This window comes from Palaemon carinicauda, chromosome 4 (assembly GCF_036898095.1).
Source record: "Palaemon carinicauda isolate YSFRI2023 chromosome 4, ASM3689809v2, whole genome shotgun sequence".
NCBI classification, from domain to species: Eukaryota; Metazoa; Arthropoda; class Malacostraca; order Decapoda; family Palaemonidae; genus Palaemon; species Palaemon carinicauda.
In genome coordinates, this window is record NC_090728.1 from 163,215,860 (window position 1) to 163,241,272 (window position 25,413).

At 41.5% G+C, this 25,413-nt stretch overlaps 1 protein-coding gene across 1 annotated transcript in view; it reads left to right on the forward strand.

Moving 5' to 3' along the window:
• The window catches only part of LOC137640140 (endoplasmic reticulum transmembrane helix translocase), a 141,701-nt gene that overhangs the window by 57,569 nt on the left and 58,719 nt on the right, over positions 1-25,413 (forward strand). Inside the window, exons 10-13 of the mRNA XM_068372632.1 lie at positions 5,552-5,603; positions 13,116-13,218; positions 21,642-21,817; positions 22,429-22,539. Coding sequence (XP_068228733.1) covers positions 5,552-5,603; positions 13,116-13,218; positions 21,642-21,817; positions 22,429-22,539 — 442 coding nt within the window. The remainder of the gene's footprint in view (positions 1-5,551; positions 5,604-13,115; positions 13,219-21,641; positions 21,818-22,428; positions 22,540-25,413) is intronic.

The window sequence follows — 25,413 nt, forward strand, 5'->3', positions numbered from 1 at the left end:
AAAACAGAAAATCGTAGTGATAAAGTGATATTGCGCAAAGTGTTATCAGTGTTGCGACCGAGGGTTCGTCTGTTCGTGCCTGTCGTTCACCTAGTCCGGGACCTCTTGCAAGCTCCCAAGCCCAGGGGAGAAGTAATGTCGTACGACTTATGGGTTCGAGAGGCCTTGATCAGCGAACAGACATTCCCTCTATGGTATCGGGTGTATCTTACCAAGATCACCCCTACCATAAGGCGAGAGAGACGATTTTCTCCTCGTCATCCGAAGGCTTTTCGCATAAGAAACCGTGGAACAAGGTTTCGAGGCCCTTTAAGCGAAAGTCAGTCCTTTCAGGACAGGTCCAGCGTCCTGGTTTTAACCATTAGGACAGCTCTGACCCTATGCAGTCATCGGAAGACTGCTCGCCGCCTAACAAAAGCGTAACACAGACTCCGAGAGTCTTTTTGTAGGCAAGGTTTTGCGGTCTCAGACGTTACCCTCGTCTCTTACCGCAACCATTCCCGTTGATCCTAAATGGGTTGTACGGCAAGACATGCAGAATAAGCTTGCCTCCCTTATGGAAGACTATTCTGCCGATAAGTCCGTTGAGCCTAGCCGTTTATCTTATCGAGATCCTGGCCTTCAGCCACCCTAATGTTCCTTTGTGCGTCCTGTTGACGTTGGCGTAGCCAAGTCACGTCAGTCAGGTTGTTTAGAACCACACTCGATGCGGTCTCGTGTGGATTTTCAGCCACATTTGGACGTTAGGCCACTTGCTGATGCTCCTGTTGACGTTAAGGACGTTCGCTAACAATCGGAGTTGACTTGTTTTGACGCTGAGCGTCAACCTCCGCATTCTAGAGTGGTTTTGACTGCTCAGTCTAGGCGGTCAAAGCAGTCTCGAGTGGACGCTGTGCGTCCTCACGCACCTGTTGTTGTTGACAGTTCACAGACTGTCAAGCAGTTACATGACGTTGCGTCCTGGTCCGCTACTAATGCACCAGTGTGTGTGGACTCTGCTTGTAAAGCATTGCCACCACGGTAGGTCTCTCCCTTGCTTGAGACTCGGCTATTATCGGACAAGGTTCCTTCAGATGAGGAAGTTGCTGTTCCCCCTCCTACTGATATTCCCTTGAGGACTCTGTCAGACGGAGAGGAGCCTAAAGCTGCTTAGCCCTCTATGGACTTTAAATAAATCATGCTGATTTTTAAGGATCTTTGTCCGGATCTTTTTGTAACTGCTGCTCCTCGTTCGCCTAAACGTCAGAGCTTACACTAGGCCTAGCTACTTCGAAGCCGTTATTTTATAAGCTAGTGCTCTCTCGCTCTTCTAAGAGAGCTTTACGTTTGCTAGGCGACTGGTTTATCACCAGGAGGAGTTTGGGGGAGACAGCCTTTGCTTTCCCTTCTTTTAAACTGGCTTATAGAGCGAGAGTCTGATATGACACGAGAGAAGTTCTCGGCTTGGGAGTTCCTGCCTCTGCCCAGATAGACTTCTCAAACCTCATAGACACTCCCTGGCGCCTGGCCATGCGACGCTCCAAGATTTTACAGGTCGACTTCACAGCTATTTTCGAGCCTTTGAAGTTTTGCTGTACAATTATGTCATGCATAAACAAGGCTTTCAGGGATGGCTCCAATGATCTGACAGCCACGTTCTCTGCAGGAACAAGTCCCTCAGGGATGGCTCCATGATTTGGCAGCCATGTTCACTGCAGGAGTACGTAAGAGGCAAGTGCGCTCAATGTGTTCATTGTCAAGACAAACTTCACGATGAAGTCTACCAGGCTGTCTTGACAGCATTTATGGAAGGCGACTGGATGGTCTCTCTCGACCTTCAGGAGGCATACTTCCACATTCCTATACACCCGGATTCCCAACCGTTTCTGAGGTTTGTTTACAGGAATGTGGGGTACCAGTTTCGAGCCCTGTGCTTTGGCCTCAGTCCTGCGCCTCTCGTGTTTACGAGGCTCATGAGGAATGTGGCAAAATCCCTCCATCTATCGGGGATCCGAGCCTCCCTGTACTTGGACGACTGGCTTCTCAGAGCATCGTCCAGTCTTCACTGTCTGCAGGATCTACATTGGACGTTGAGTCTGGCCAGGGAGTTGGGACTTTTGGTCAACCTAAAAGTCCCAACTGATCCCATCCCAGATTATTCTATATTTGGGGATGGAGATTCGCAGTCAAGCCCTGCTCGAAGTCCAACTAATGCTGAAACGAAACGTTTATTCAGTCAGGAGTTGGAACAGTCTCGTAGGGACTCTCTCATCCCTGGAGCAGTTTGTCTCACTAGGGAGACTACACCTTCTGCCTCTCCGGTTCCATCTAGCCTTTCACTGGAACTAGGACAAGACATTAGAGACGGTATCATTCCCAGTCTCCGAACCAGTAAAGGCATGCCTGAAATGGTGGGACAGCAATATCAGTCTGAGAGAGGGACTATCCCTAGCAGTCAAGAACCCAAACCACGTGTTGTCCTCAGACGCGTCGGATTTGGGTTGGGGTGCGACCCTGGACGGTCGGGAATGCTCGGGTCTGTGGACCTCAAGTCAGAAGAGCATGCACATCAACGGCAAGGAGCTATTAGCAGTCCACTTGGCCTTGATGATATTAGAAGGCTTCTTCGAAACTTAGTGGTAGAGGCAACTCAGACAACACCACAACTTTGGCGTACATCTCCAAGCAAGGAGGCACACACTCCTTCACGCTGCTCGAGATCGCAAGGGACCTTCTCTTATGGTCAAGAATTCGAGGCATCTCCCTGTTGACGAGATTCATCCAGGGGGACTTGAACGTCTTGGCAGACTGTCTCAGTCGGAGGGGTCAGGTGATACCCACGGAATGGACCCTCCACAATGACGTGGGCAAGAGTCTTTGGGCTACTTGGGGTCAACCCACCATAGACCTCTTTGCCTCCTCGTTGACCAAAAGGTTACCAATCTATTGCTCTCCAGTCCTAGATACAGAAGCAATCTACATAGACGCGTTTCTACTGGATTGGTCTTTTCTGGACTTATATGCATTCCCACCATTCAAGATAGTCAACAAGGTACTGCAGAAGTTCGCCTCTCACGAAGGGACAAGGTTGACGTTGGTTGCTCCCCTCTGGCCCGCGAGAGAGTGGTGCACCGAGGTACTTCAATGGCTGGTAGACTTTCCAAGAAGTCTTCCTCTAACGGTAGATCTGTTACGTCAGGCCCACGTAAAGAATGTCCATCAAAGCCTCCCCGCTCTTCGTCTGACTTCCTTCAGACTATCGAAAGACTCTCAAGAGCTAGAGGCTTTTCGAAGGAGGCAGCCAGTGCGATTGCAAGAGCTAGGAGAGCTTCTACCATTAGAGTATACCAGTTGAAGTGGGAAGTCTTTCGAGACTGGTGCAAGTCAGCATCTGTGTCCTCGTCCAGTACCTCTGTAGCCCAAATCGCAGATTTTCTTTTACATCTGAGAAAGGTTCACTCCCTTTCAGCTCCCACGATTAAGGGCTACAGGAGCATGTTGGCTTCGGTCTTTCGACATAGAGGCTTAGATCTTTCCAACAACAAAGATCTCCAAGATCTCCTTAAGTCATTCGAGACCTCTAAGGAACGTCGTTTGGCAACTCCTGGATGGAACTTAGACGTGGTCCTAAGGTTCCTCATGTCAGACAGGTTTGAGCCATTACATTCAGCCTCCCTGAAGGATCTCACCCTCAAGACACTTTTCCTAGTGTGCTTGGCTTCGGCTAAAAGGGTCAATGAACTTCGTGCCTTCAGTAAGAACATCGGCTTTTCTACAGAAAAAAGCCACTTGTTCACTTCAACTTAGTTTCCTGGCCAAAAATGAACTGCCTTCTCGTCCTTGGCCTAAATCTTTTGATATTCCTTGCTTATCAGAGATCGTAGGCAACGAACTGGAAAGAGTATTATGTCCTGTTAGAGCTCTTAAGTTCGATTTAGCTCATACTAAGTCATTACGAGGGAAATCTGAGGCATTATGGTGCTCAGTTAAGAAACCTTCATTGCCTATGTCAAAGAATGCTTTGTCATATTTTATCAGATTTTTTTAATACGAGAAGCTCATTCTCACTTGAATGAGAAAGACCGATGTTTGCTTAAGGTTAAGACGCACGAAGTTAGAGATATAGCAACCTCCGTGGCCTTCAAGCAAAATAAATCTCTGCAAAGTATTATGGACGTGACTTTTTGGAGAAGCAAGTCAGTGTTCGCGTCATTTTACTTAAAAGATGTCCAGACTCTTTACGAGGACTGCTACACACTGGGTCCATTCGTTGCAGCGAGTGCAGTAGTGGGTGAGGGTTCTACCACTACACTTCCCTAATTCCAATATCCTTTTAATCTGTCTCTTGAAATTTTTTTAATATTGTTTTATGGGTTGTTCGGAAGGCTAAGAAGCCTTTCGCATCCTGGTTGATTTGGCGGGTGGTCAAAGTCATTTCTTGAGAGCGCCCAGATTAGGGGTTTGATGAGGTCCTGTTGTATGGGTTGCAACCCTTGATACTTCAGCTCCTGGGAGTCTTTCAGCATCCTAAGAGGATCGCTGGGCTCCGTGAGGAAGACAGACTTACAAGCCAGAGTAATCGTCTAAGTCAACTTCCTTACCAGGTACCTATATATTTTGGTTTTGTTATATTGATAACTGTCAAAATGAAAAAACTCTTAGCTTATACGCTGTAAACATAATTAACTCTGGTCTCTACCCACCTCCTTGGGTGTGAATCAGCTATTATATATTCACCGGCTAAGTTAAATATTTAAAAATTATATTTTAATTATAAAATAAATTTTGGAATATACTTACCCGGTGAATATATAAATTAAATGACCCTCCCTTCCTCCCCAATAGAGACGCAGCGGAACGAGAAGAATTGAAGGTTTTGTTTACATACAAGAGTGGTATCTGGCTGACAGTTGGCGCTGGTGGGCACACCCGCAACCTTCATAGCGATCGCTCGCGAGTTTTTTGAGTGTGTTTTCTGTCGAGCCGCAGAGTTGCAGCTATTATATATTCACCGGGTAAGTATATTCAAAAATTTATTTTATAATTAAAATATCATATTACCTCACAAAAAAATAAGTTTTCCTCGTCAAAACTACTTTATTTTTATCAATGATTCAAAAGTACATTCGTCAAAACCCCTTTTTTATCAGTGACTGTACAGTACAGATGATGCAGTTATTTTTCTTTTTGTAGATTTTGAAGGTTGAAAGTTCTTTATTGTGTGATAAAATCCTGTATGTGTCTATATTTACTACTGTTAAAAGGCTTATGATTTTAGATAGAGACAGCCAACTTGTGTTTCATAATGTGTATTTGTATGATTGATTTGTTTGCATACAACATGCAAACAATAATATATATGTGTTTATATTTTATAGACTGAAAATTAGTATGTAGAGTGAGATAAAATATTGCATTTAACATTTTCAATTTGTAAAGAGATTTCTCTCATTAATTGAGGCTCTAATATGATTTTTCTGTCAGTTGAATTGAAATAGCCTATTTTTTTCTAATTTGATATACAAGCATAAAATAATAGAATACTATAATTCTGTATTTCTCTCCTCTTTAGCGGAACCAGTAAAGTTATACCATGCAGTGACGCTCCTTTAGAAACTATACAGGTAAATATATTTTACTGTAAATGAATTTAGATTCTCCATCAAATAGATTAAATTATGGCATTTTCTATTAGTACCTTTGTGCGCTAGCTATTTTCTGTATAAACTTTTTTTTTTTTTTATTTAAAAGCAATTTTATTTAGAATCGATTGAATAGGTACTCTACATCTTGAGTATCTTTAAAAAGTAGAGGATGCATTATTTTCAATTCACAATGTTAAAAGGTGGATGTCACAGCAACTTGTCTACACTCGTAGTATTTGATACATGTATTGTTTCCTCTGTAGTTTTTCATCGTTCATTGCCTTTTGGTGTTTATGATTCTTCCTCCACTTCAAAGATGGCAGGAATTACAATATGGAGAAACAGTACTCTATTTGTAATACTAGCCTTGGACTAACCATTTTGTTATGGATCATAGTAATTTATAAATGGTCAAGGGTAATCAAAGACCCGGAACCAGTTTTGTACATTGCAATGACTACTTTGATGATTGATATCTAAATTATTTTTTATGCATAGGTACTTTTATTTTAACTGCTATGAATAAGGAAACGTAACACTTTTTTTAAATCTCTTTACCATATTAATATATATTTGTTCCAACACGAATACTTACCTCGAACTACTTTCTAAGGAGTTACCTGTAACCTCCTCTCTACCGACCAGAGTTTTTGTGTAGTGTACCCCCTACCCCGTTTTCTAAGGAGGCCTACCCCCGGCATTAAGGAATGTGCCCCGAGGGTAGGCTTATCGTAGGTCGATGTCCGCCCGGGTCAACAGCTTCAGTAAGTTCTCTGGTCGCGACGTGTAAACACGTCGCCCTCGTTCTCTATCGATCCTTTGTGTGCGTTCTGAGTGTCCCACATGTTCCCCGCGCGGTAACTTGTGTTTCCTATGTACTATTCCCGGGTGTTCCTGTGTGTTCACCTTCCACCCTTGTGCTTACCCAGTGTTTTCCTTGATTCCCTTCAAGGAATTAATAGCTGAAGGGAACAATTTAACAATAAATCATCCTTCCTCCCCTTATCCTCTGTGCATCCAAGAGGTCTCATAGGAAGACGAGCCTCTCCTCGCCACTTACTTCACCCGATGCCTCGTCGAATAGAGCTTCTTTATACAGCCATCTTCCCCCTACCCAGAGTAGGGGACGAGGTAAGTTAGTTGTGGGGAAGTGCCCATTGCTCTTCCCCAGGAGTTTGAGTGGGTGCGGTATAGCATCAAGAAGAAGTAGGCGACGAAGAGGTCGCCTAAGAAGACTAGCGCCCCTTCCCCCCTTGCTTCGCCGGGCGTCTCGTCTGACAGAGCTTCCCTACCACCCTCCCCTACCCAGAGTAGGAGACGAGGTAGGTCCGTTGTGGGGAAGGTAACTCCTAAGAAAGTAGTTCGAGGTAAGTATTCGGGTTGGAACAAATCAAAAATTTTAAGTAATTTTTATTTTTCCTAACATACTTACCGAGAACTACTTTCGGGAGTGTGTTGGGAGACGGAGTCCTGGTACAAGCAGGCCACGTCTCCTCTGATGACCTCATGTGGGAGAAAAATGTCCCTAATTCTTCTCCAGTCTCTTTGGCGTATTTTTCAGTCACTTCTGCAGCCGAGGACATCGCCGAGAAGGAGCCTCCCAAGTCTGTATTGCAGCGTTCCCCGGACCGGCAGTCCAGGGATTTCTTGCCACGAAGGCCATCCTCCAGACATAGATATAACCCTCGCAGGGAGAAATGCGAGAAGGCCTCTTCAGGCAGGCGTAAGGCCGCGAAGCTTCCGGTTCACCCCGCCAGCGGGGGGAACCGTGCTTCCTTACGGGCAGCCTGGCCGAATCAGCACAGCTGGTTCGGCCCTCGGACTTAAAGGAACGGTTCCCTCCGTCGGGTCAGCCCACAGGGATCCGCGTCCTCGTCCCCCAGAGAGAATACACGAATGGTAGTCCTCGACGGCACGGCGATGCCAGTTCTGAACCCCGAACCTGGTGCGGAGGCTCCCGCCGGGGAAGACCGGTACCATCGCAAGGGAGTGCCTGGTATTCCAGAACCGAAGGGCCCGGTGGGGAGTGCCCGGTGACCCGGCTCCTCGGGATCAGGCCGTAAAAAGGACTCTACAGGTAGGCGTAAGTCCTCGAAGCCTCCGGTTCACCCCGCCCAGCGGGGGGAAACGCGCTTCTTTTCGGGCAGCCTGGCCGAACCAGCCCAGCTGGTGCGGCCTTTGGGTCGGAAGGAACGGTTACCGCTGTCGGGTCAGCCCACGGGAACCGCGTCCTCGTCACCCAGAGCTCTTGAGCGGACGTGAGTCCCCGCTGAGTCGGCGATGCCTGCGTTAACCCAGGCCCCTGGTGCGGACGTCCCCGCTGATGAAGTCCAGTACCTCGGTAGGACGGCACCCCTGGCTCCTAGAACTAGACGTCCGGTCGGTGTGCCCGGCAACCCAGCTCCCCGGTCTCAAGCCGAAACCTCGGCTGACGGGAGGGAGGGTTCCCCAACGGAGGACTCGGCCTATAGGAGGGTGATTGGCCTTATCAGGAGGCACCATAAGAATGAGGAACCTGCAGCTACGGACGAAGACTTCTGGAGGTCAAGCCTGTTACAGATAATGCAGACCCCTACCCAACCTAAGACGTCTCTAGCGCTTCCTCTAGCCTGAGATCTGGTCCTAGGGCAGGAGTATGTGGACAAAGTGGTGGCTAGTAATGCCGAGGCCCCCAAAACCCAGAGTTCCTCAAAATTGCTCCTGGGCCTCAAGACTCAGGGCAAAGTATATGTGCCAGAGGGGTGTCGCCCAGGCCCCTGTAAAATGGAATCTTCCATTGACATCCTGGGTCAGGGCGTCTCAGAGGATAGAGCCTCTTCGGCCCCAGTTTGTTTCTCTCCATCGGAGGCCTACATGATGGAAGAGATGTCAAGGGATCTGGTGAACGTCTCTTCTTGGCTGGACTGGTGGGCTTCCACCTTAGTAGGAGTACAAGCCTCGTTCGACCCCGCGGACCCTGATCAGCAGAGCCTCCTGAGGGAACTTATTACCTTCCGGGGGTAAAACCTTAAAGTTTCTAACGTACCAGTCGCTCGCCTTGACAGCTAACTGGGTACTCCGCAAAAGAGACACCGTATTGGCTAAGGTGTCCTGGAAGGTTCCAGACAGGGAAGCGCGGGCCATGAGGAGCCTACCCTTGTTTGGGGAGTCCTTGTTTCCCCTGAAAGAACTAGAGACCATCATGGAGAAGGTCTCGAAGAGGAAAGATTCTAACACCCCCAGGCCTACGCCTTCTAGGAGACCGCCCTACAAGAGGTCCGTCTCAGATAGTGCCGCGACGCCCCAGGCCTCTCCCAGCACGACGAGGAGAGAGGCTCCCTCTTCCTCCTGGTCCTCAGCGCCTCAGCCCCCCCGTAGGGGAGCTCCAGCATCCTCAAGCTCCTTCAGAACAGGTTACTCTGCCTCTAGGAGAGGCCGTTCAGGCCGCCTCTCCAGAAGGAGATAGAGTGGGAGGCCCCCTATCCCCGCCCAAGCCTCGGGTTGGGGGATTCCTCGTACTATATTGGCAAGCATGGAAGGCTCACGGAGCGGAGCTTTGGACAGTGTCCGTACTAAAGGAGGGCTACAGACTACCGTTCTTAGCTGAACCACCCCCTCTTATCCCGGCCAGCCGGTCGGAATGGCTAGCTCCCAAAGACCCGTTGAAGAAGACCGCCCTTCAAGAGGAGGTGTCCTCCATGTTAGAGAAGGGCGCCATGGAAGAAATTCTTCTCCCAGGCCGGGTTTTCTACAGTCGTCTGTTCCTAGTAGAAAAAGCGACGGGGGGGTGGAGACCGGTTATATATCTGTCGGCTCTCAACAAGTTCATCAAGAAGACGGACTTCAAAGTCAGTCCTGCTGTCCTTGAGGGAGAAAGATTACATGATGACCATAGACCTCAAGGACGCCTACTTCCAAATTCCGGTCCACCCCTCGAGTCGAAAGTTTCTCCGGGTGAAATGGGGTTCCCAGATCCTGCAATTCAAGACCCTTTGCTTCGGATTGTCAACAGCGCCCCAGGTGTTCACGAGAGTCTTCACGACTGTCTCAGTGTGGGCTCACGAACGAGGCATTCGCCTCATCCGATACCTGGACGACTGGTTGCTTTTTTCCTCCTCGAAGGACCTCTTGGAGGAACAAGGGATGAAACTCCTCCAGTTTTGCAAGGATCTGGGCATCGTAATCAACCCGGAAAAATCAAACCTATCCCCATCCACCAGAATGAACTACTTGGGAATGACGTTAGATACCATTCTGGGAAAAGCCGTCCCTTCGGAGGACAGAATAAACAACCTCATGAATATCATTCGGCCGTTCCTGTCGGGGCGCCCCAGGAGAGCGAAAGACTGGCAGAAACTGATAGGTCACCTGGTCTCATTGGAGAAACTAGTTCCCCAAGGGAGGGTAAGGCTCAGAGCCGTACAATGGAACCTGAAGAACCTCTGGTGCCAACTGGACTCGCAACAAGTCCTAATCCCAGTTCTACCAAACATGAGACCCTCCCTGGAATGGTGGCATTGCCGGTCGAACTCACTCAAGGGGATCCCCTTCGCGAGCGACCCCCCCCGAGTTACTACTGTTCACAGACGCCTCCAACCAAGGGTGGGGAGCCCATCTCCTCGACGAAACAGCACGAGGGACCTGGTTGGACGGGGAAAAGGAACTCCACATCAATGTCCTGGAGTTGAAGGCAGTCCAGAAGGCTTGCCTACACTTCGCATATCTTCTAAAGGGAAACACCGTGGCGTTGATGTGCGACAACGCCACGGTAGTAGCATACATAAAGAAGCAAGGAGGCTTGAAGTCGAAGGAATTGTGCGATCTCACCATAAAAATTCTAGATTGGGCAGAAGAGAACCAAGTGGTGTTGTTAGCGAGGTTCATTCCCGGGAAGAAAAACGTGCTGGCCGACGGTCTCAGCAGAGTGGGCCAGATAGTAGGGACAGAATGGTCCCTTCTTCCAGAAGCAGCCAAGCTCATCATCCAATGTTGGGGTTCCCCGGTGATGGACCTCTTTGCAACAAAACTCAACGCCCAACTCCTCGTATATTGTTCTCCTGTACCAGACCCGAAAGCAGCCTTAGAAGACGCCTTTCAGCACAAGGGACAATCTAGACGTGTACGTTTTTCCCCCTTTCACGTTGATAAGGCAGGTGCTCAACAGAGTAAGGACAGCCCGAAACCTAAAGATGACTTTGGTAGCGCCCTGGTGGCCGGGGAGAGAGTGGTTCGCGGACCTAAAAGACCTGGCGAGTCAACCACCGTGGCCTCTGCCCGACAGGTCAGACCTTCTGCATCAACCTCATTTTCTCAGGCTCCACGACAACCCACTCTCCCTACGTCTTCACGCCTGGAGACTATCGAGCGGCTCCTGAAGAAAGAAGGATATTCTTCATCCACTGCTAAGAGAATGTCGCTATACCTGAGAAAGTCTTCAGCCGCAGTCTACCAGGCTAAGTGGACCTCCTTCACGAAGTGGTGCTCTGAGAAGCACATTAAGCCTCTTAAGGCCTCTGTCCCAGACATAGCAGATTTTCTGGTGTTTCTTAGAGACAAGATGGGAATGTCAATCCCAGCCATAAAAGGGGTTCGGGCCGCCTTAGGCCAAGTCTTCCTCCTGAAGGGCATCGACCTGGGGGCCTCGAGGCACATAGCGATACTTGTCAAGAGTTTCGAGCAGTCCTGCCCCCCACAGGCGAGTAGGGTGCCCCAGTGGGACTTAGCCAAGGCCCTGAAGATGTTGTGTGGCCCCCCCCTTTGAACCTTTGAAAGATATCGTGGACAGGGATCTCACTCTCAAGGCCGTCTTCTTGCTGGCCTTGGCGTCCGCTAAGAGAGTGGGTGAGATCCATGGGCTGTCATATGACGTTTCTCATTCGAAGGGGTGGAAAGAAGTATCCTTCAAGTTCGTCCCTTCTTTTGTGGCTAAGACTCAGAACCCAGCAGTCTGGGATCCGAGGTTCGAAGGTTTTTCAATACCTGCCATCCCTAGGACGAGGAACTCAGAGGATTTGAAATTATGCCCTGTACGGACAATTAGAAAATACCTTGAAAGAACGGCTCATCTCCGCCCAGGCATCAAGAGCCTCTTCGTATCCATGGGTATTACTAAGAAACAAGTGTCCAAGAACACCATTTCCTTCTGGTTGAGACAAGTTATTGCCAGAGCCTACAAGGAAGAAGGCATAGCAGTGCCAGGCCCCCCCCGACCTCATGACATCAGGGGCCTGAGCACCTCCTTAGCCTTTGAGAAAAACATGGCAGTAGGTCAGATCCTGCGAGCAGGTACTTGGTCGAACCAATCAACCTTTACTGCCCATTACCTCAAGGACTACTCGAGGAAGTCCTTAGACGGGTTCTCCATTGGAACAGTCATCTCCGCCCTCCAAGCGGTGTAACGGTAAAAGCCCCAGGCTCAATCACGGCTAGCAACCTGGAGACACAGGTGCGGTTTCCTTCCATCCTACCCAGTTGCTTCCTAGCCTCATCGGGGAGTACCAACTTATACCATTGGATAACACATTCTTCACGACTACGCTACTGGAAGAAGCATCAGAAGAAGTTTTTTCAAAGGGTGAGTACTTAGACACTAACGTGAACTCTTGTGTAGTTACCCTCTCATCCGTTTTCTAGTAGGTACCGTTATCCCTGGGCCTCTTGGCCTCCGCTTCCCGGGTCAGGGGGTCAGAATAGCACTCCCTCCTCCTAAAGTGTAAGTCTCCTAAGAAAGTAGTTCGAGGTAAGTATTCGTGTTGGAACAAATAAAAAATTTTTAAGTAATTTTTATTTTTCCTAACATACTTACCGAGAACTACTTTCGGGTAATGGCCCTCCCTTCCTTCCCCGAGTGCCTCTCTTCCCTTGCAAGCATTGTGCTAATCCAATAGAACTTATTGAAGCTGTTGACCCGGGCGGACATCGACCTACGATAAGCCTACCCTCGGGGCACATTCCTTAATGCCGGGGGTAGGCCTCCTTAGAAAACGGGGTGGGGGGTACACTACATAAAAACTCTGGTCGGTAGAGAGGAGGTTACAGGTAACTCCTAAGAAAGTAGTTCTCGGTAAGTATGTTAGGAAAAATAAAAATTACTTAAAATTTTTGATTTTAAGATAATTCTTAAACTGAGATATTTTGATATCTGGTTGAATAAAAGGGTGTCAGTTTATAGAGAACAGGGTTAGATATAGGAGGAATTGAGTTTTGAGCTATTCATGCATGTCTTGTTTTGTAGAAAAGGACTTCTCTTTCATGTAATTTTCTATTAAAATGGAAGAATGCCTTTGTATAATTTATGTAAGGCTTATTGAAATTTTGTGGCATAAACCCTTGTTAAAGTTACACAAGTTTTCATCATATGTTTACTTTTTGTCTTTTTGTATATAACATAAGTTACATTTGTCTTTTTTATATATTTGTGTTTTCTGGATTTATTGAGGCTGTCCTTAATTAATCGCTAGTTTGAAATATTTTGTTAGATTTATACACTTATTCATGTTGGTTGCATTACAGGTTATTGCCTCTTGTCATTCATTAGTCCATTTAGACGACGGCTTAGTTGGCGATCCACAAGAAAAGGCAACATTAGCTGCAATTGAGTGGTACCTAACAAAAGGTTAGTAACTTCCAGGTGAAAACCACATGATACGTACATGGTAACATCCAAATGTAAAAGATCACAGGTTCTGAAAGATGGATTAATGGTAATCCTTGAAAAATATTAAGAATACTCTTGTCAAAATGAATCAAGATTCTTGGATACAAAGCTAACAGTTAAATACAAAAGTTGCGTTATCCATGCAAATAGCAATTCTGCTAAATATTATGAAAAGATTACAACAAAGTCATGCTAACTGGTAAATTATGGAAAAACTAGAATTCTTAGTATGTCTGTCAAAATTCATCTTTTGTCAAATTTTAGTTTGAAATTCATATTATTTCTAAGACCCTCCCTGATGTTTATATTGCTTTTGTCTCCGGAACCTTGGAATGTTAACGTTACCCTTGGATATTGAAAAATCTTCCTTTTTCTTTCCTATCAATACACTAATGCCTCTAGTTAAGCACTGAGACATACCAATGTTTAACAATGATAAAATGCTGTGCATGCCATAATGTTTTTTTAATATCTTATCCACTTTGGAATAAGGAGACGTGTGCTCCGCAGCTCCAGATGTAAGGTTTATGATAGAGGGAATGATAACAATAATGTCACCCCAGCCTTTGAATTTTCTGCAGCCTAACAGATTTGAGTTTTGATAATCATGAACTTGTTAAGAATGCAGTGCCATTAGCTTCTTTAGCTGAAGGGTCGAAGACCATTAAGGGGGCTGGCTGGCTAATGTAATTTTTTAAGGACAGGACTGACATTCATACCACTTAATAAGGTAACTTAGGACATCTCCAAACTGCATAGGATTTTTGCCTCTGACCTTTGATTTTGTGGCGCTATGGCGATTTATCCAGAAAATTAGTTTTTCAAACTCTATCTCCTCCCTCGATAATATTAAGACCTGGGATTACTACCCTATATAGACCTGATGTAGACCTCCAATCAAATGAAGTGATTTTTTTTTTCCAAAAAATTTCATTATGGTAAAAAATAAACCCTATAAATCAAGGGAAAAATTAGGAAAAAAAAAAATTGGAAAAATTGGCTTAATTTTGTTTGTATAATGTTTTTCTAAGTTATATACCAAATTTCAATGCCATATCTTTAAACCTAAGGGAGGAGGTAGAATTTGAAGGTCAACAAGTAAAGTTTTGAGAAACGGGCGTTCAAAGTTTTTATTTGTACAGTATTTTATACAAAGACAGTATTAATAAATCATGATTATTATGAATTTTGTTATTTTTTAGATATCAATAAACCAAAACAATGTTATTTATCATAATTTAATTATAGATGAAGATCCCTTTGCTCAATATCTTGCTTCTTTAGGCTCCTGTCAGGCAAGGCGGCCGCTCCTCCATCCACACCACTCTCTCTCACTAACTCCGCTAATTACGCCGATATCATCCACTTTTAAACTCTTATTAGAGCCAATTTTTTTCTTCCTTATGTTAGCGAGATATTGTAATTGTCTTTTCCTCTTTGGAAAGATAAAATTCTTGCTGAAACCAAGAAAAAACATATGTAAAAAAAGTGAATGTCAAAGGTCAAACTCAAACGTGTACTCTCCTTGAGGCCGAAGGGTGTAATACTTTATCTTGTGACTCATGGAATCTATACAGATGCCATTTCCCAAATTTTTTTTTTTTGTATTGAAAAGTTATAATTACCAAAATTTACGATAACAAGAAAAACTGCATTTTCTAGTAAGGATCAATGTTTTTGACTTATTGAGTTACTTTCACTAATTACCCTGTAACTGTGAAAGGAAAAGAAATTTGATAAAGTATTTCTTATACACATTCTCCCTTGCCTTACGAAGCTCGGTGAAATTTTTCAGGATTTTGTGTTTTTCGTCCTATACCCCTATATATTGTCATACCGGCCGGGCCCCTTAAGTCCTTGATTCAGGGTGATATTTTAGGCTTAATCTACTTTGTTTCAAACCTTAGCCTAACACTTCAAGTGGTAGCTAGTGTTCTAGGATGCCATTCATTAAGGGTTCTGAAGTTAATGGCACCCTCCAGATTCAAGATCTTCTCGTTGAGCCTCAAATCTTTAATTATGTGGAGTGTTCTGCTGCGAAACCTTCTCACTCCTGGATTTCTAGCTGCTCTTTTATAGATTGCGAGGCAGAAGACTGTAAAGCAAGTGCCTCTAAACAACCGGTTAGCGCTTATGGGCCATTGTGCTAGGCTGGATTTTATATCCCTCCTCTTAAGGAAATAATTACCCTTTAACTTAATCTTATTACTATGTGGGTGGCTTGGTAAATTGTATGATTCCCTTAGGCCAACCTATTTTCTTTTTTAATTAATTAGAAAGATTTTCTAAAACTTTGGTTGCATCATGTTTAAATGGTTGTGAGCATTGTTCACTTGCAAGCTTGGCCACTATCTCATGACAAGTTTTTCTCTTTTGTGGTTCCTCACTTGCATAAATGAGTGGCTTAAATAAATCTGCATCAGTTCCTGTAAGTAGAAAAATAAACAATTTAAAAAGTTTCATAAAGTTTTTTAAATAGATAATTAAAAATAAGAAAATGAGATTAGGTTTTCAGACAAATTATTTAATATCCAAATAAGTTACTTATGGAGCCCCTGGGCTTATAGCATCTTGCTTTTCCAACTAGGGTTGTAGCTTGGATAGTAATAATAATAATAATAATAATAACATAGTTCAGTTTGGGTAAGATCTTTAAATTATCCTAAATTCAAAGTAAGGCTGGTAATTCAATTTCCCATTTCTTTATACAAGGAGGATTTATTGCGATTCTACTGAATCATTGTAATCTGTTCTCTACCTTCAAACCCATCAACAAGGAAATTTCAGATTGTTATAACAAAAACCTTCAAGGATTTTTTAAAAATCTTTTGACATATGTAGCATAAAAAGTTAGATGGAGGATTTTAACTTCAAATACTTATTGATCTGTTTATCGAATTACTTTAATTTTGCTGGGTACCGAAATGAGGTTACATCCAGGTATTTAAGATTTAGATTATTCATATGATCCCTTGATATGAAAATAGTAATTCCGGTTAATATGGAATACAGTACATTTCAGATTAACACTGCATGGTTTCTGGTACATCTAATGTAGTCCTGTATTGTTTACTGACTAATGAAAGGTAAAATAAATGTTTATTCAAACATAACAAGTACTTAAACTGTTTATATAGTTGATACAATTTTTATTTTTTCATAGTTGTGGGACAATGGGTACACAGTGAACCCATAACAGTTCCCTTTGGTAAGAGAATAAATCAAAATAAAATATTAAAATGAAAGGATCCTCTATTGAGAATGAGTCATGTAATGTACTTGAACCCAGGAAAATTCTTCCCCATTTTCATCAGGTAGGGATGTAGGGAGGGGCTTCATCCCAATCCCTGAGCTTTAATTGTAGTCAAAGAACGTCCAAGAAACCCATCCAAGTTCAGTAGTCAGGAAATACAACAAATGCACTGATATTTTAATCTAGAGATTGTAAAAGTTTCGGTAAAAGTTTTTGTTAGAACAGTTATTAAAACTTTCTTCATGGTTTTTACAACAGGGTATTTCTTCTTCAAAGTGTAGAGAAGTGTGAAACCAGTTAGCTATATACAGATTTCTAAAGTTTTCAATTCTCATAGTTTTTCCATAATACCTTCAATGGTTCTTGGGGTAATTATGGAAGGGATTGATTGTTTCCATTTACCTAACATATGCATTTTTCCTCATTCCTATCCATCTGAATTCAAATTATTTCTTTGTTTTGTCACTAGTTTGAAGATTTACCAAGGAAAGGTAAAGATAAAAGTGTGAACTCGAATTCTTTTATTTCGTCAGTTGTTTTGAAGGTCAAAACAACTGACCTTCTAGCTGTAATGGGGAGACTTGTATGTCATTAGGATAACCTCTTTAAGGATAATCTGGGGCCACATACTGAGGGATGGATCCTTAATCTGTCAATGTGATTGAGGGAATGTATCAAAATTTTCAAATTTCATATCGAATGGAAGATAAACCACATACATACATGCATACATACATATTCCAAGGCACTTCCCCCAATTTTGGGGGGTAGCCGACATCAAACAAATGAAACAAAAAAGGGGACCTCTCCTCTCTACGTTCCTCCCAGCCTGTGTGTGTATGCATGTATGTACAGTAGGTATGTATGTACACTAAGTTATAATGCCCTCTGGCTGAGATGTTTGTCAGCTAACTTCTGAAAGCTACCAATATAGTAGCAATAAAATGACTTACCAATAGAGTAAAAATTTGTTTATAAGGCTAGCATTTAAAGAGGGTCAGCAACATAAGATTGACTAGCAACAAATAAATATTTTTGTACAGTAGGGTCCCGAATTATATGTGTTCGAATTATACGATTCCCCTTTTATGCGATCGCTATTTTCCAAAAATATATTTTCTGTATCTGCTAAGCTGTTCAAAGTCTGCTAGTCAAGGACTACAAAACGTATCAAATATATTGTCTTTTTAAGTCTATTGGTAGCCCTAAATATGGTGATTTATAATAAATGTTACAAAACAATAGTAACATTACATCTTATTAACATAATTTCATAATAAAAAGCCTATATAAGGATAAAATTCCACATCAACAATGAAATCAACTGTTAACTGTGCGAGTCCAGCTGACAAAATGTAAACAGAATTGTGGTTATGTTCTTGGCAATCTTTATCTTTCTCCAACCCTTCGATAATTTTAATGGTTGTGTTAATGATGGTATATTAAAGCATTATTTTTGTTTAGTGCAGTATTTATAAAAGCTTTATTTTTCCCTTCAGGCGTTCAAGGTTTTCACGAGTTGACTGGGTTCGTTTATCGGCAGTGAATAGCCTAAACTTCGGTAACGAGCCGGCAATATTTTGTCATATTTTAAACAGTATACATTTGATTTGCAAAGATTGGTTTTGTAGAGTACACGGTATAATTATAAAAATCTCTCTCTCTCTCTCTCTCTCTCTCTCTCTCTCTCTCTCTCTCTCTCTCTCTCTCTCTCTCTCTCTCTCTCTCTCTCTCTCTCTCTCTTTTGTTAATTCTGGCGATCAATTCCTCACGAAACAAAAACACGGCATTCAATTACAACAGCTGATTCTCTCTCTCTCTCTCTCTCTCTCTCTCTCTCTCTCTCTCTCTCCTCTCTCTCTCTCTCTCTCTCTCTCTCTCTCTCTCTCTCGTGTTATACAATACTTACAATTAGATGAAGAAACCAAAATCACTTTTCTTTAAAGTGTCAATCAAATACAAAACGAAAAAGTTGTACCGTGTATACATCCATTTCAGTCGTAGCTTAAAATACGTCATCCGATTTCTTCAGCAAACCACTATTTTTTGGGAAACATCATTTTATTCTAGAAAATTGCTACTCGTTAAATAGTTAATTGCACATTAAGAAAGCGTGTACTTTAGTTTTTAAATTTCGGATGTGTTTTAAAAATCGAGTATTGTTGACTTCTTTTTGTTTTACTTATGGCTAAGATCAGATCAGCTGACGTCTAGCTGCCGGTCTCAAGAATAGGCGCATACGAATACAGTAACAAAGTATTGTTTATACCATTTCTCAACTTATTCAAAACATCTATACAGTTGATATTACATAAGCACCAATGTATTATAACCTATCATATTTTTTTGTTTAGTACATTTAAAACTAACACACACACACACGCTCTCTCTCTCTCTCTCTCTCTCTCTCTCTCTCTCTCTCTCTCTCTCTCTCTCTCTCTCTCTCTCTCTCTCTCTCTCTCTCTCTCTCTCTCTCTCTCTCTCTCTCTAACAAATGAAACCTTTGTTGCTTCACAAAGTTTGTTATATTGAAAATCAATCATGATTAAATTTTCCTTACTTTCTCTAATCTCGCACCATCTCTGTCACATCGAACGTTATAGCGGCAACTTAATTGTTCGATAACTTTAAAAATCGGCCTAGTACTTACTTCTTCTCTTACTTTTTTATAGATGGTTTCATGATTGAAGTGGGTACAAGTTGACTTATAACTAAAGTTAGGAAAAGTATTTTGGATATGGAATGGACAATCATCTTTAGTAATAGTTTAAAATTATCGTAAATTATCATTCTGTCATTAGCGGCAGTTTGTTATTGTTGATTAAACGCAAAAAGAAAAAATAGTTTTCCTGCTTTGCCACGTAGGTAAGAATTTATATTAATATGGTAAATAATAATTGTAATAACATATTTACTAAAAGCTTTTAATATCATTATTTATCTCTTTGATCATGCGTGTTTAATACCTACGTTTGTTTATTATGATCGAAGATGGAGCGTACAGTAAACGAATGGAAGGTTTCCGTTTCAGGCGGCGTCATAAAGAAAAACATTACATTATATGAATGGCATTCATTTCATTTATTTGGAAGTTCTAAGAAAAATTAAGTAGAACATTGGTAATAGCAAAATCAACATATAATCAATACTTGGTAAGATTGCTGTCGATGCAAAAACTAACCAATACACAGATGTGTAAATGCGTCTGTTTCTTCGTTATGATCAGAGATAAATGTAAACAAAACATTGGTTGTCGTTTTTATTGTGCTTTTTGGTGTGTTTAGGAAACGGATGATATAAAATCGCCTTTATTTTAATAATTCTGGATTTTCAATGATACAACAAAAGCTAGTCTATAGAGTGATGGTTTTGCTATTCACCAGTTCTCTTAAACAATAGATATGACAAACATTAAAATTTGTCTGTATTTTGGGTCGCGTTATAACGGAAAATGTATGGTGTTTACACCCATCCTGGTTTTGATTTTAACCTTTTTTCAAGTTATTATAACTTTAAAGCATATTAAATGTTTGATTTATTTACAAGAACAATTTGACATTATAAAAAAGATGCAGTATAGTACATAGAAAGTATTGGAAATGGGTAGTAAACACGTTTGAATAGGCAAGTTGCTGGTTGCCATGGCCCCAATAGAATTATTTCTGTTAGGTGTGTTTCAAAATATGCGATTTTCCATTTACACGAGGTCATTCATCGACCAAATTCTTGCATAATTCGGGACCCTACTGTATGTAAACTCTGCCAAGCTGTTGTGAAAGCCTAAGCTAAAAAGAGTCATACGCTGGCAACCATGAAATATACTAGGTTATGTTACCCGAAAATTAAATGGCAAGGGATGAAACTTATAAAAAAATAATAATTATAATGAAAGGGAAGGTTAGAAATTCATGTAAATGGAAGAGTTGATAAGCTACAGAAACTTAAATATCTCTATGCTATATAGAAAGCTTGGAGTGTATGGTGTCATACACCTTACGAAGCTGATCGCATAAACAAAACAAACGCCCAAAGCAATATTGAATAGTAAGTAACCCCCCATTTTATGTTATTGATATTGCGAGTAATGGTGGTTAACTAAATCATAACCTAACTCCTGTTACCTAACTTAAGAGTAGACAAAGACTCTTTACCTCCTGGAGCTGAGCAGGGAACATAGTGACAGCTTGGTGACATGATTGAAAATGGCAGCTTGGCACAAATAGCATTGTCTCCAGTATTGGTATTAGTTTTCGGTGATGACTTATCATTGGTTACCGATGGTTTTCAGCATTGTTGGTGCTGTGGCAGGATCATATCATCATAGAGCTGGAACCCATAGGTGTCTCTTATACACACACAGTCCTTTTTTGCACATAGAAACATTGGCCCTAGAGCAGAAGAAAAACTATTCCTTTGGTATATTTGTTATATTGGATTCCCTCCTCTAACCTTTATGTGAAAGTCCTGGGAGACCACACTGCACATTAACCCCAAAAATAAGTAATTAGGTAGAATATTAATCAAAATCTGAAGTTTAGAGTAGCCAAAAGAATGGATGTTATTTAGTTGATTGAGAATTTAATTTCTTATCTTTTTCCTTCACTGGACACCCACCACCTGAGGAGTGTAGGAGTCAGCAATATGAACATCAGGGAAGGTTCATAGAAATAAATGGAATTTCAATAATAAAATTTTCTTATTTCTATACTTATCTGATGTTCATATACATGCCCACCCTTCTTTCCATAGACTAAGAGGGTATGGAATTATTTCAACTTTAGGACTGAAGAAGTGATACGGCATGCGCAGCATATTGTTATTAGACTTTGGTCTCATTACTTTACAAGAGATATTAGTACATTGTGGTAGATAACAGCAAATTTCTTTATTTTAAGGACTAATGACAAAATTCTAGCATTCTGAAAAAAGCAATATGAACCTTAGGTATACAGTATATAGAATTTTTTCCATTATTTCCTCAATATTTTCATATGTCATTGTTAACACAACAAACTAGTTTTGAAATTTCAAAACTAGATGCTCTTCTTTGTTACAATTATGGAATAGCCCAATTTTTTACATTTCATGGAATGTTTTTAAGAGTGCTGTATATTTTTATTTCTCTCAGGTGAGGCAGTTGTTCCAAGGAAAGGCAAGGCACCAGGCATGAAAATTTTTCATCGCTTTCATTTTTCATCACAGCTGAAGAGAATGTCTGTAATAACAGGATACACCCAATCTGGTTCAGCTGACGTATTATACTTAGCCACAGTCAAAGGAGCCCCAGAGACATTGAGACCAATGGTATATGACTTTGATTTTTGTTTCTGGGAATGATACATGTATAAGATTATCTTTATAGTGGGAGTTGCATGTACATATTTCCTTCTTTTAGGGATTTTTCAAGTTATTGCAATTGAATGTACATCAACCACAATTTGAAGACAAATTTTTTAATTATATCAGATGTGTGAATCTCATACTGTAGTTTGCATGGTAACTAATTTGGTGTAAAATACTATCAGTATGAGTACAAGGTATTCTATTTCTCTTAGTTTGTGAGATATGTTAATGAAAATATTTTTATATAATAGAATGTAGTTTGAACAAAATTGAGATTGCCCATTTTGTACATATTATATTTATTAAAAATTAATATGTGGAAATTCTAGTATGCTATAGCTGAAGGAATTTTATAAATTTAGAAGAACAGGAAGTTTGTGCACAGCTATTGGTTTTCTGTATTTCTTATAGTATATTTAGTATAACAAGTTGATGTAGTTGTTAGGATGTTAGCATATTGTAAAAGATCATACATAACATTCTTGATGTTAACAGCATATTTGAATAAACTACACTATTTTTTCTTTCTAAACAACATATTTAAATAAACTAAACTATTTTTTTCTTTCTAGTTTTCATCTCTACCTCCAAACTATGATAGCACATACTTAGAGTTGTCTCGACGCGGTGCTCGTGTTTTGGCTCTTGGAAGGAAAGCGCTTGGAAAGTTATCTCATGCAGAAGTAAGCAACTTTCTACTTTTCTTTATTACTTTTAGGAATAATTATATTGTTCAGAGTCATTGTTATAGTTATGAGAGTTTTTCCTGAAAAATACAAAGGTTATAGCTTTGTGTTATACTGTACTGTATAGTCAACCCTCAATTTTACAGATTCTAGATTTGTGGTTCCGTATATTCATATACAGTGAACCTTCAATTTTCGTGGGTATTAAGAAACAAAGACCATTGCGAAAATTGAATAAAGCAAATCATTTGTGTACTAGGGATAGTTGACTCATCACCCTCTCACCAACTAACTGCTTACTCGCTGGTGCCTAACACCCTAAATAACTCACTACATTGCTTTCACATAGTTCACTAGCTTTATTTTAGTTTACATTACTTAATAAACTCCTAAATCATCTATAACACTATATTAACTACTGTACTGCTACATTTCATTCTATTTTCATCTCAATTCCAAATACAGTACATACAATTTAACTACTTGATTACTAAATTTTTATTTTGCTTAATATTATATGTAATTTTTCTGTGATTCAGCACTATATAAAAACCTTTATGCACTTTACAGGAGATATATATTTCGGCAATAGCTGAAAATAGCTGTTAAGCTTTTTGCAAGGCGTGTGCGGGATAGACCAACCACTCTGCTTACACCAGTACTAGCAATTGAACGTCACTTTTTATTTCGGCATGGTAGCGTAGACTTGCATCATGGAATGATTAAGATTCACCTAGGGAAGGCACTCTTGTAGAGGAGAATAGGTTTGTTCCAGTGCACAAAGCGTTCTGCTTATGAAAATCGTTCTTACAGAGAGAGAAGTTGATGAATCTCTTACTTGAGATTTAGCTAAAATTAGTGCATGGTGCAAATTATGGGGTATGAAGTTGAATCCTAATAAAACTCAAAGTATGATTATAAGTAGGGCAAGGACGGTGGCTCCTCATCATCCGGATCTCAGTACAGTATTGATAATGTTTCTATAAATTTGTATGACTTTTAAAATTTTAGGTGTGATTCTCGACAGCAAATTTACTTTTGAGAAACACATTAGGTCTGTGTCTTCTTCAATTGCACAAAAAATTGGCTTATTGAGTAAGTCTTACAAGATTTTCGGTGATCAATCTATTCTGAAGAAGTGTTTTAATTCTTTCATTCTACCTTGTTTTGAGTATTGTTCTCCTGTCTGGTGTTCAGCTGCTGATTCTCATCTTAATTTGTTGGAAAGAAACTTACGGTCTATTAAATTTCTTATTCCTGATCTAGATATTAATCTCTGGCATCGTCGTTCAATTAGTTCGTTATGCATGTTGCATAAGATTTTTCATAATTCTGACCATCCTTTACATTCAGATCTCCCTGGACAATTCTATCCTGTTCGGCAGGCAGTTAATTCTAATAGCCAGGCCTTCTCCATCAGGAGGCTCAATACTACACAGTATTCTAGAAGTTTTATTCCAGCTGTTACCAAGATGTGGAATGATCTTCCTAATCGGGTAGTTGAATCAGTAGAACCTCAAAAGTTCAAAGTTGGAGAAAATGTTTTTATGTTGACCATGCTGACATGAGTCTTTTTATAGTTTATATAGGACATATGTTTTGACATTGTTCCTTTTTTTAGAATGATTTATTGTTAATTTATTCTCATCATTTATTTATTTCCTTATTTCCTTTCCTCTCTGGGCTATTTTTCCCTTGGGCTTATAGCATCTTGTTTTTCCAACTAGGGTTGTAGCTTGGCTAGTAATAATAATAATAAGTGTGTATGTGCATCTGTCATGGACAGGGGGCAGATGCAGAGTGGTCTCTTCATCCTCACGTGACATAAAGTCTCCTGACTGTATGGGGTTACCCATTAATAGACCTATTTGCATCAAGCCTCAACAGGAAGCTCTCTATCTATTGCTCACCAGCATTTCCCGAGAATGCCTTCCAACGTCCGTTGAACAACCTTGACACTTATGTTTTTCTGTCATTTTGCTTGATCAGATGGATTGTCAACAGGGTCTTGACAACACCTAACTTAAGATGACCATAGTGATACCAAAGTGGCCATAAGCAGGAAACTCCCTAATTGGCCCATCCTGTTGTGCCAACCACACCTACAAAGACATTACAGCTTGGTGACATCCTCCGTTTCTGGATGACTGACTGATCTTAGCAGACTCGGTGGCAACTTTGCGTTAGCACCGGAACTTCTGAAGTCTTTTTACCAAAATCGGGTGATCATGGTAAACCTTTGGAAGTCTTCCCTACTTCCCTCTCAGAAGACTGGTATATCTGGGAATGATTCTAGACACCAATCTCCACAAAACCTTCTCATCAAATACAGGCGTAGAAAAGCCACAAGACCCTTACTCAACATGAGAAGAACTCCCAGCCCAGAGTGATTATTTTTTTCCTCGGACACCTATCATCTCTGTCCTGTCTAGCCTCCAACTGCCGCCTCAATATTTGTTCTCTCCAGTTCTCTCGAGTTCGATTGGAATCAAGCCTTCGATTCCCCGGACATTCTGATCCACATGGGACCAGAAGTTTTGACGAACCTCAAGGGATGGATGTCAGTCAAGAATCTACGGAGTGGTATAACCTTCTCATCCTTCCTCACCTCTCGGACTTGATGCTGTGCTTAGACACATCAAAAGAAGGGAGGAGGTACCTTAATGCTGCACCACACGACCTCAGGCCTCTGGACAGACTCCGAAAGTACCATCACTTGAATCTCTTAAGAGATGAAGGCCAACTTTCCAGTCCTTCAACAGCTTCATCAGTTCCTAATGAGCCACTCAGTGGTGTGATGAGCGATAACACCATATAGGGGCTCACATCAACAAGCAAGAAGGAACTTGCTCGCAGCCTCTTCCCATCTAA